At 57.2% G+C, this 11,868-nt stretch overlaps 1 protein-coding gene across 1 annotated transcript in view; it reads right to left on the bottom strand.

Moving 5' to 3' along the window:
• Window positions 1–1,600: 1,600 nt before the first annotated feature.
• DGKK (diacylglycerol kinase kappa) overlaps window positions 1,601–11,868 on the bottom strand; it is a 65,009-nt gene continuing 54,741 nt past the window's right edge. The window contains exons 25-28 of the mRNA XM_067548527.1: window positions 9,994–10,113; window positions 8,671–8,782; window positions 6,522–6,652; window positions 1,601–4,418 (exon numbers count right to left, since the gene is read on the bottom strand). Coding sequence (XP_067404628.1) covers window positions 4,344–4,418; window positions 6,522–6,652; window positions 8,671–8,782; window positions 9,994–10,113 — 438 coding nt within the window. The 3' untranslated portion in view covers window positions 1,601–4,343. The remainder of the gene's footprint in view (window positions 4,419–6,521; window positions 6,653–8,670; window positions 8,783–9,993; window positions 10,114–11,868) is intronic.

The following is an 11,868-nucleotide window of genomic DNA, read 5'->3' as shown; positions in this document are numbered from 1 at the left end:
GGGGATGGGGAACAAGGTGAAGCTGCCCTTGGGAGCTGCTGTGTATGAAACGCAGCAATGCTGAGTGGCTGGGTCACAGCTGTTCAGGCCCTGGGCCCGGTGTGCGGGCTGGGTGTGGAATTAAACTGGTCTCTACATTACTAGTCCTCTCCCCTCCCTTCCACTTCTGCAGTGTCTGGGGGGCAATGGTCCTCTTCTCCAGGTAGCTCTGTTACATCCTGCTGTTCTGTCTGCATCTAGCTTCTAACACCACAGGGCCTTTATCTGGGAATAGGCCTCCTGCCCATTACCATAATAGTTCATAGCCACAGCTAGGGTGAATCTTTTTGTTAAAACCCCAGCACCTGGAGTCAGGGGATCATGGGACGCACAGCTATTCATTTTCAATGTGAGCATCGAGCTGGGGAGATGTTTGAAACTGTGACCACCTAAATAAAGGTTGAGGCACTGAATAATCCCCAACATTTATGCCAAAATTTCATGCGGTTTAGGCCTAGCTCATGCAGTTGGGGGCCTGGCATGAGGGCCAGGGATGGCCATACAGACTGGCTTGGGTTTGCTGGTCACTTACATATGCGTTCGCTTGAAGGCTGAAATGAAATTTCTCTGCCCCACTCGAAGCCAGCCTGTCCCCACCTCGCCCAACCGGCACCAGTAAAAACCACTCACAAACAGCACCAGTAAAACACACACGTTTCCATCATTTTAATCTTGTACATTTTAAAAAAAACACCAAAAAACCCAGGGCCCTGGGTAGGGGGCCCCTGGCGCTGCCTTCCATTCGGGCAATGAGCCAGCTGTTAAACAGGCTCGGACCCTGTCAAGCAAAACTCAAGGGCAGGGGGTCTGGGGGTTTTTTGGGAGGGGATGGGGGGGGGGAAACTCCAATCATCTCACCTACTGCTTCTCTTCCCCCCATCTCCTCATTGGCCAGTGCAAGCCACCTTCCACCAGCCAGCTACATAAGGACACAGATAATTTCACAAACTTCACCATGGTGCATGTTGCTGGCAGCTTTTGGCCTAGCTCCTGAGACTGCATGGGACCCTTGCCCGGGCATGGCTTAATTTACAGCAAGGCCGATGCTAGCACCTGTTCCTCCATGGGATGGCCCAAGTAAACAGCCTGTTAATATAACCAGCCAGCATATGGGGGGAGCCCATGCCAGCTGGGTGCACCCAGCTACTGGCTAAGGCCAGAGATTAGAGGGGGCTCAGGCAGCGCCCCCCACAACAGCCCTGGAGTTGCCACAGAGATGATGACTCCCAACGCAGCCTGGCTGTGCGCGATGCTCAGCTTGCACCATGCCAAGGGAGACGCCAGCCCCTATGAGTGCATGGGGGGTTGGGGGGAAGGGCAGAAGGGCCACGTCAACTCCCTCTGTTGTGTGGTGAACAAAGGAAGGGTTGCAGCAGCCTTGCCCTCTCCCCCTCCCCCCCACAAAAAGCAGCTCTCAGACTATGGAGGCCAGTGGCTGCCTCCCAGGAACCAATCATTTAACGCCCCCCACCCCCTCTATGTACACCCTCCCCCCCCCCCCCCCCGCCCTGTCACTACATTCACAGTCACGACACAGGACACCCACTGGATCACAGGTTGAGCACAAGAGTTCAGCCGGCCCATGAGACACCCCCCCCCCCCCCACACACACCCCTCCAGAGAGACTATGGGCAGGGTGATTCCCTAGACGCCTGCCCCAGCCTCCTGGGTGCATGGCTCAGCTGGGGCATGTATGGTAGAACAGCAGGGGCTCTTCCTCCACCCCCCCGTGGGTCCATTGCACCAGCAGCTATGGCCATGGTGTTGAATGCTTTGTCCCAACAGCAGCTTTGCTGGAGGGTGGCTGGGTCTTTGCTTCTCCACGGAGTGATGTGCAAAGATGGGTGCAAACTATATCCCAGTCACGTCGTGCCCCTCTGGCCTTCTTCCCCCGCTGCCTTCACCAGTGCTTGGCCTGCAGCCACGGTGGGACTTAGGGGCTTTAAGTAGACCAGGGCACAAGCGCGCCAGGATGAAATGCAGCCAGTGCTGGGACCAGCAGCTTTTTGCATTGATGCTGTGCTGCGTTGCTGTCTTGGGCCAGTGGCAACACCTCTGCCAAGCCAATCGCAGCTCTTCTGACCTGTGTTTCATCCCCCGTGGCTGGAGGAACTGGCCCTGGCCCTTTGCCTCCCAGCCCCACTAACACAGGGCCAGTGCCCGCACATGATTCAGTGCAATCGGAAAGCAGCCGCTCCTTTTGGGTGTCTAATGCGAAGCCCCGGGAGTTTAATTTTCACAAGTGCTGCCCACCCACACACACCAACCAGAGTCAGGGGGAAGGGAGTGCTTCGCCCTCTGCAATAATCATGCCCCAGCCCTCTCATGTTGGACATCCGCCATGGGTGACTGCTTGAAATTTTGAACTTAAGTTTCCAAGGGATTTCTCTCTTTTCCCAGGGAGTAGGAGGGTTTTCCGCTGGCTCATCAGAAAAGCTGGGGGCTGGCTTAGGTAGAGAGCAGAGCAGAAGAAATCAGAATGTGGGGGAAACTTTTCACTGGTGTTTCAAAATTTCAATGAGATTTTTCTTAAAAGCCCTATATTTTCCTCCCCCGTCCCTGATTGGATCTTCTTCTCCTATCACTGTTCTGGGGGCAATGAAGCTGGGAGGAGGCTATTACAGTCAGTGGGGCAGTTTTTCCAAATGAACATCAAACCCCAGGGGAACAGGTCAATGGCCTCTGGCTAGTGGCAGAGCGTGGGTGGAAGGAGGTTGGTGGCCGGTCGTTCATTGGCAGAGGCTGGAATACCCGTTGCATCAAACCAGTCCAGTTCACTCCAGAATAAATTACGTGTTTACATCTCACAGCAATAAATACCTTTTCTCGGAAACTATTTACAGAGTTTAAATACATTTTATGGCTGAACAGCAGTGGAGGGGGGGTGGGAGAGCGGCTTTTGGGGGTGTATTTCACTATTACAACTTCCAGAGCCGCCATGTTGAGACGTCAGAAGGTTCTTGCGCCTGTGTCAGCTGGGCTCCGGCTGGAACCCCTGTCTCACGCTGCGGCCCAGGGGCTGACATCCAGCAGGAGTTTTGAGTTCCCCATTTTTCCTTTTACTTCGCCGACGCCTCTCCCATGGCACAAAATGGTGGCAGAGAGCATCTGCGGCCCTGGGGCAGGAGGGAGGGTGGGACATTTTGGAGCAAGCCGGATGTGGAAGGCCCTGATATCAGGTGATGCTCACCAGGCTCTGATGCTGCTGAGATAAGCAGGAGTCAGGGACGCTCAACACCGCCTACAATGAGCTTCCGGTTCTGCAACCCAAGAGATTCGGTCTTCAGAGGAGGGAACCCACATGCTGTCCATGCAGTGACGTGAAGCTGTCCCACCTCTGCTTCTCTGGCTCAAAACAACCGAACCGACAGGGAGGGAAGGCTGGTGTCCAGTCCTCTTAGCAGATCTGGGGCTGCTGGAGGAACAAGGTCCATTGCACAGAGAGGAGTCTTAGTCCAAGAAGCCCTGAACTGTGCTATGCTTAGGGTCAGGCTTGGACTCCAGTAAACTAAAGCAATATGCACACTCGCTGCTCTGAGTGGCCTTTGGCCCAGAGCCGGGCGGGAAAGGTGGCCCAGCATGCACTATACTCTTCTGGGATGGGCTTTGGAGCATACGCTGCCCTGAGCCCAAATGGGTCACAGCTTTGAAATGAAGACTAGGAAAGCCATGGTGCTGGCGAGGCATGCCTGAGTACCCGTTGCCCTGTGGCCCTACCATGGAGGCCCATGAAAACTTCTAGCATTTGACAGGGTCGAGTATTCCCTCTCGGACGGGTTCCAGCTGGCGCTGCAGTCTCACAGATCCATCCATTTCATGGCGCTTACTCCCATCTCACCCCTGTTCTCGTGTGACGCCGTGTCCTTCGCAGGGAAGCCTGGAAGTAGCCAGCTAAATGTCTCACTCAGCGGTTGTGGAAACCCGGAGGCCCCGCACACCACAGCTGCAGCTCACAGGTATGCATGGAGATGAAGTGAAATCGTCAAGCAGAGACACCAAAAACACAAGGGGAATCTTTGGCACACATGGAAATGTCAGCTCTGCAGGGAGTGCCCGAGAGCAATGAGGAGAAACGTTCTCGTGTAAGGGGACAAGGCGTCCCAGGCTGGGCCGTTTGCTGACAGACTGCGTCTGCATCAAGAACAAACGCTTGAGAACAGGTGCTGAGGTGTGTTGAGCTCTAGAATGACTGCAAAGTTCTAGATCACCTGTTCTAGATTTAGGGTTCTAGGTGATCGTCCCATCCAGCATTACGATTCCCCATCACCATCACTGGCCCCATTCTTTTTCCTTTATACGTTTTTCTAGGGATGGCTGCTGATGTCTTTAATTCCCTGGAGAATCCTCTTCATGTGGCCCACCTTTGTTATCCCCAGATCCTTAATAAAAGGAGAGAGGAGAAAGTGGGAGTTGAATAAACGCACCTCGGACAGATACACAAAGCGTCTCTGGACCCTGGGGCAGCCCAATGGTTGGGGCAGAGGTTTTTATTAGTGTCCTTGCTGCAGTCCTTGCATCCCAACCTCCCCCAGCAGTCTAGGCGGGGGCGCAGGAGGAAGCTCAGCCGTGCATGAAGCTCAGCGACAGATGAGCAATACAGCCAGGAAAACACGGGATTAGCAGCCTCGCTGGATTTCTAGCCAACCATACGCTGCCCTTCGGTTGAAATCCAGCTTCATCCTCTCCCTGGGACAGGGCTCTCGCCACAGCCATGCCGGGATTGCAATCCGGCAAGGATCAGACTCTGCGGGGGCAGGCGGCTGGCTAAGTGTGTGCCCGGGCAGGACAGAGATGGCAGATTCCGCCTACCAGGCTGGCGGCAGCAGCAGGCCAGACCCCACGCTGGGACCCACTGACTTCCACTGGCCGGCTAGGCCTGGGGGGCACCAAGGAAGGCTTTGAGGCCTGCTCCACAGCTCACCCTGGCTGGGGGTAGGGGAGGAGACATTGGACTAGAAAAGCCAAGGGAATCCCATAGCCACCAGAGGGGCGGGGCTGGCTGGGGAGTGGGCAGGGCTGGCTGGGGGGGCGAGCAGGGGAGGGTGTGTGTCTGGGGCAGGAGGGGGCTGGCTGGACAGGGAGCGGGGTGAGCTGTGTGTACAGGGCAGGGGAGTAGCGAGGCGGGGCTTACATAGTCGGGCAGGCGGGGGTCTGGCTGGAGGGGGAGGGAAAAGGGCTGGTTGGAAAATGTCAGTTGAAAGTTTTCTGTTGGAAATCCTGTTTTGACCAAACTGAAATTTTTTGTGAAATCAAGTTGGTTTTGACAGCATTTCCCACACAAAACGGAATGTTTCAAACCAAAAGAAAATTAGTTTGGGGTTTTTTTGCCTGTGGGAAATTCCATTTCCAAAGGTCTTTTATCTTCATTTTCACCCACTGTTTAGCACTACCACCTGGCCCGTCACTCAGAGCCATGCGACCGACAATCCCTCACCTCTCGCTGGACGATATTTTATCCTTATCTTATTTTATTTGGAAAGTCAGCGTGGGGGGCAGCTGCTGCTCAGCGCTGAGGGAAAGCCCCACTCCTGGCTAGGTACTTTTTACATCTGAGTCTCCTCTTTGGGTCGCAATGAGACAATGCGCCGCCGCCCCTGAGCTAGAGAAGTGAAGCCTTCAGGCCCAGATCCTCCCCGCTATTCAGGCTGCTGCCTTCCATGTGAATCAAGGGCAGGTGGACGGCAGGCACCGGTGAGGATCTGGCCCTCAGGGCACTAAATAGAGGAGCAGCTGTTTTCAGTAGCCTAGAAAAATGACTGCAGGCTAATGACACAGCTGCAGAGCAGAGCGCTGTCTCCACGGCCCGACGGCGCCCTGGCCGCTCTGCCAGGCTGAGGCTTATTAGTGTCAGCTGTGATGGGGACTCCTGCTCAGTGGGAAATTCCCCCCCCCCCCCCCGGCCCAAACTCCCCCCCCCCCTCCGCTCGTATCACCTGCGGCATCAGACCGCAGCGACAATGATCCAGCACCCTGGGCTCTGGATCCCATTTCCAAACCCCACCCTCACTGGGAGGGCAGCGGGTGCTTCATAAACCGTTCCTGGACGGAGAGGAAAGAGGTGCCAGTCTCTAGAGGGCGCTACGGAGCACCTGTCCGGGAGTCACTGTCCCACCCCAGCTGCAGGCAGTCCCAGTGGTGCGGCAGTGCCAGGAGCCCGTATTCTGACAGCACGGCAGCACCCACAGCCAACTGCAACCCCCCGATGCATAGGGCAGGCGCCAGCCAGATGCAGCATGCAAGCACAGCCCTGCCGCTGCCACTATTTAAGTGCTGTGCCAACGATTGGCTTCCCGGCGAGAGGCCGACAGGCGGAATGCGCCAACGTGGCCCTGCCAATGCAATGCTCAGCTGGCTCACAGTCACACCCGCGGTTCTGCATTCTGCCCTCAGCTGTGCCCGCGAAGTGCAGCGGGAGCAGCGACGGGGGCATCTGTGGAGAGAGATCTGCCCGCCGCGGTCAGAAAAGCAAGTCATGTGAGTACCTTCAAGTCTCTTCTCTCCAGCAGGGTCAGCTCTGAGCCCTGGATGTCATGGCGGAAAAAAATGTCTTTGTATTCCCCTAAACCAAGCGTGTCCAGCCAGGCCGCCACCTCCTCAGCGCCCCATTTCTCCACTAGCAGAAAGGGAAATCAAAGACGATCGACTCAGCAGCGAGAAGTGGGCAGAGGCACAGCCGAAAGCAACGCGCGCACACTGGGAAGCGCAAAGCCAAGCATGGCAGAGAGCACAGGTAGCAGCATAGCGGCACGGCAGGATCCCGGGGCTCAGGTGCCAACACCACCCCTGGACAGAAACGCTCCCTGCTACAGCCACGATCTACTGCAGTGCTGGTCGGAAGAGGGGCCCCACAGGAATCCCACTGATTTCTGCTCTGGGCCTTCCCAAACACATGGGCTATTTTCAAAGCAACCCAGGGATCTGACAATCTGGCCATCTCTACTCCCTACATCAACAGCCGTGCAAAAACTGGGATTAGGCTGGTGACTGACCCGGAGGGTGCAGATTTGGCCCTAGGACCCCCGGGACCCACGATGCCTGTTTCTGTAAATCACAGACTGCTTCTGAGACCATCAGCCAGCAGTCTAACCACGCGCCTGGACCCAGCAGGGGCACAGACCCTGCTCCACCAGCACCCTCTGCTGGCTGGCAGCGAAATCGCAATGCCTAGTGAGGAAGAGGAAGCCGGGGGGGCTGTGAAAGGTTCCCATCACACCCATGATAGGTATTTTCCCCCTTCTGCTTCTTTTCTACTTACAGAGTTTCCTGAATGCCAAATCTGGCCTCCCCCCATCTTAGCGGAGGGCTCTGAAACGTGGCCTGGGAGAGCTGAAGCTTAACAAAGGCATCTTTTCTCCCCTGTGTTTGCAGCCACTTGAGTTAAATGGGACTGGTTGGACGGTTCAGTTCTCACGTCATGAGCAGAGCGTGGCTCACAGAACCACTGGGGCCAGTGCCGGCCTGAGTGACACACAAGGCCCGACAGGATCCCCACGGTCAAATCGATCCCCAGGGCCAACAGAGCAAAAGCAAACCCGCCCACTGGGATTTGGGAACGCCCTGCCCATGCTGACCTGATGAGGAAGAGGGTGCAGAACCAGAGTCATGGGGCACAGTGCTGCTGGGCCCCCCAGAGCCCACGTTAGTGCACGGCTCGGGACTCAAAGAGCCCAAGCTGTGCAGCGAGAACAGAGCCCCAGCGCTGATCTCAGGAGGCAGAGCCCCTCCCCGTGCGTTCCCCTCCGAGGCCCAGAACTCCAGAGACGTTGCCACACAAAACGCTGGCAGCTTTGGCTCCCGTTCCCGATACAGCCATTGCATCCCTGCAAAGTCCCTGGGCAGGGGCGGGGTCAAAGCCAGCTGCCTCCCCCGTGATCTCAGAGCACTGACATGGCCACACGCCCCCAGGAGGCTTTCACAGCCCATGTACTGGTGGGCCGGGGTCACGGAGCGAGTGAATGGCAGAGCTGGGGTTAGACCAACTTCTAGGCCCGTGCTCTGACCAATAGCCCTCACTCCCGATAAGGCAGCCAGGCCTCAGGGGAAAAGCCTGACCTCTCCCAGCTGGGATTCTCCGGCCAGTTCCGGGAGCCGGGGGAGGACAGATGCCCAGTCCTGTGACGGCCAGACAGGGCGATCAAGGCAGCCGGGACACTGGGTGTTAGGTCTGTGTGCAATGCTGTGCCAATGTGGGGGGAGATTCAAACATGTCTGAGGGGGTTAGGAGCGCACGTCCCGCTGCAAGCCAACGGGGCACGCTCCTAACTCCCCCAGACACTGGGCAGTCCGCCGGTAAAAACCCATTTTTATAACGCCCTCCTCTGAGAGGGGGCCGTGAGATGATGGCCCAGCAAGCTAGGCCCCCCTCCCAGCCTGTACTAGTCACTCCATCCTCCAGCACCTTGCCGTGCCCGGCTGCTGGCAGAGCAGGCAGGAGGTCCTGCGGTGCTGCTCCAGACAGGTTTGCAGCCTGCCCCGCTCCCCTTCTGTCCAACTGCCCCTCAGGGACACAGCCCAGTGCTATGGCTTGCCTGTGGCTGCGGTGATGGGCATGATTGGTGGCACGGCAGGTCCTCATCCTTGGGAGTCAGAGGCTGCCCTGCCCGCCTAGCCCCACTGCTCCAGGAGGTTTACCTGGGGCCATGCTGTTGGATTTCGGCTTCTGAAACTTCTCCTTGTCCTTTTTAGGCTTGGGAATGTTGATCCGTAGCTTCAGGCTGCCTTTGTTGCCGCTCCCGGAGCTCTCCTGATGCCCGAGCCGGAAGAGAGGACCACGGGTTAGGTTAACAAGTCACGCATGTCATCTGGCGCCCTGCTCAGACGCCCACTGCCCTTTGCCCGCGGCACAGACTTAGCCCAACAGCTCTGCCCTGGCCTTCCCTGTACGGGCGGATGCGGGTCACACCAGCCCAGCTCCGCCAGCAGCAGTGTCTACGGAGGACGTAGGCCAAACAGGGTGTGGAGGTTTCTGCCACTGAATGAGATCAGAGGACAGACGGGTAAAGTGTCTGAGCCCTGTCTACATTACATCGCCCCACTTTGCTGCCCCCCACGGTTATGGGGCCTAACTTTAACAGCTCAGACCCACCTTTGTGCACTCCTGGGCAACTCCCCAGCCTCAGTTTCCCCACTTGTAAGACATGGCTCTATAAAGGGTTCTGCGGCTGCAAAGTGCCCTGTAAACCTGCTTACCATGGTGCCCTGCAGTGGTCAGGAGAAACCCCAGGCTCTGGGTCCTCTTGGACAGCCCATTCCCATACACAGCACCAAGGACCGTGCTAGAGCAGAGCGGACCTGATAAGGCAGTACGGCACGCGAGCCGGATTCCCCAATAACCTCTGTCTCCTGCCCTCCGAGCATGCTCGGGCCCCATCGCCAGACCAATATCTGACACATGCACAGCTGAGACCCCGGTGCATGCTACAGCCATATTCAGCCTGGGCCCTGCCGTGAAGAGATCACAATCTCAGGCCCCGATCCTGCTATCGGACCCATGAGGAGCCTCGGGAGTTTAGCAGGACCCAGGCAGGGTCTGCCTGGGCAGATCTGACTCCAGGGCCAGGGGAGGATAGCAGAGGAGAGGGGAGGCAGGAGAAGGAGGAGGGCAGAGACAGAGCTATGAACTTGCAGCCCCTTGGCAGACTCACACGTGCATTCGGGGGCCCCTCACATTTTATTTGCAGTGGTTTGTTGATTCTTGGGCCGCGGGCGCTAAGCCCGATGGACGTACAGGAAGGGGTGGGCCAGTTGGATTCAAAACCGGCTCAGTGGGATGGGAGGGCTGGGCTGTGCAGGGCTCGTTAACAGGGGACTTGCCCAGGGCCACCCTACTCCAGCCACTAGGCCAAGCTGCCTCGCCCTCCCCGGCAGCAACACCCCCCCACAGCACCAGGCGGGCTCTGGCCAGCAGAGGAAGAGGAGGAACAACCTGACCAAACCGCCCTGGCGCACGCTCACCTCCTCGGCAGAGTTGATGATGGGTGCCAGCCAGTGGATGTCGGGCAGCTTCTGGAGTTCCTGGCTGACGGCAGTCAGAGCTCCCTGCAGCCCCTCCTCTTGCTGCGGGGAGTCCAGCTGCTGCAAGGGTGGGAGAGAGACATGAGCGCCTCGCGCAGAGCTGAGCCCGCAAGCACACACCACGGGTACCGCTAGAGAGGAGGGGCCGGGATGCTGCACCAAGCTGCTGTACGGCTCCATCCGCTTGGGACCAGAGCTTAGCTAACCGCAAGGACCAGCCCCCGGGAAGACGTCTGCCCACTGCCCTTCAGGTTTCCCTGCTGAGATTGATAACAGTCTCTGCAAGTTACCGATCGCTTGGCTGTCCATTCCTGTCACCCCCATCTCTTGAGCAGCCCCAGTTGCTGGGACGGGAGGGCACCTGGGCTAAGGGACATGGTCAAAGCCCCACATTTAGGTTTGGTAAAAATTGGGGCAAACTCCTGGCTCCACTGACGTCAACGACGTGACTTCCTCTGACATGGCCAGGACTTCACCTCGGGTTTTTACAGACCCTGAGCTGCATGAGAGTGTTCCCTTTTGAACACCAAAACCTCCCGTGAAAACAGGATTTTGACTGGCTACTCCTGGCGACACTGACTAAACCCAGATGAAACTGAGCGACCTGCCTAAGATCAGAGAGGCAGAAAGGCAAAGAGCAAAACAGGTTGCTAAATACTCCTCTCTCTTTTCATCATGCCCAGAGTTCATAAAAGGGGGGTGGCGTGGCTATTAAAATATGACCTCTGACCTGAATGTGTCTCTGAAATTATTCTACTAAGCCTCGGTGCTAAAGCAAAGAACAAGCGTCATCCGCCCTAGAACGCTGTGTGTCACGCTCCCTTCTCGTGGCTGGAGGTCGTAGAGAAAGCCAGCCTACTACCGCTACCAGCTGGCAGAGTGACTCCCTTAGCTCCAGAGGTCCAGGTCGGTGCTTGTGGGGCTGAAAGTCCCCGGGACAAACCCTGCTGCTGGCATTCCCTGCCCACCAGATTGGCAGGAGCAGCCTGTTCACAGGCATAAAACCTGGCTTAGATCTTTCAGGACCCAACTATTAAAGTCATGGTTAAGAGCACAGCTGGAGCCTTTCCAGCAGTATTCCGGATCCCTGAACATTAACACAGATTTCCGTTTGCAGCAGAATATCAGTGTCTAGCCACGAACTGAACAAGCCTTCCAAGCACCGAAGAAAGGCCCTTCTGCAGCAGCTTGGAATGCCCCGGGAAGGCTGCTTAGCTGCAGGGATAACCTAACCCCTCAGTACCTCGCCCCTGGTGCCAAGGGATGTGACAAGTTCTGATCATGGGCGCCGCAAGCTCGTCGCCACTTTAGACTGCAGTGGGAGAGAAGGGAGTGAGAGGTTCCAAGTTCCCTCTTGTGGTTACTTGTAGGGACACGGGGGGGAGGGGGAACCTGCATTCCTGGAGGAGCCCCCGGGGGGATGGAGGGGGAGGAAGGGGATTTGGCTGTCCTATTAATGCCATTCTCTCCCCCCCCCCCCGCCCCCCTCCCCCACCCCAGCAGCGAGAACTGAAGGAAATTGCTCTAGCTGCACCTCTGAGCCCACATCAGTCTGGTTTCCTGTGCTGTGCAGAGTGCCTGGGGGCAGCCTATAGGGACTCAGCTCCCAAGTGGAGCTGAGAGTTGACACAGGGGAAACAGGGCACTGCTAAGAGGCAGTTCGCAGCACAGCCTGGGTGGCAGGAGAAGAGGGTGGGACAGCCAGCTTGGGAAAGAACTGCATCATCCAGTCAGCTTTGGGCGAGGAGTGCGGCACAGCATTTGTGTCACTCCATGCCACTCCCTACAGTGTACCACGCTGGCAGCCCACGTTAG

This window comes from Emydura macquarii, unplaced genomic scaffold (genome assembly GCF_026122565.2).
Source record: "Emydura macquarii macquarii isolate MOO-44397 ecotype Brisbane River unplaced genomic scaffold, CSIRO-AGI_Emac_v2 contig_1253, whole genome shotgun sequence".
Lineage (NCBI taxonomy): Eukaryota > Metazoa > Chordata > Testudines > Chelidae > Emydura > Emydura macquarii.
The sequence above is the reverse complement of the archived record's forward strand: the minus strand, read 5'-3'. Positions and strand labels throughout refer to the sequence as shown.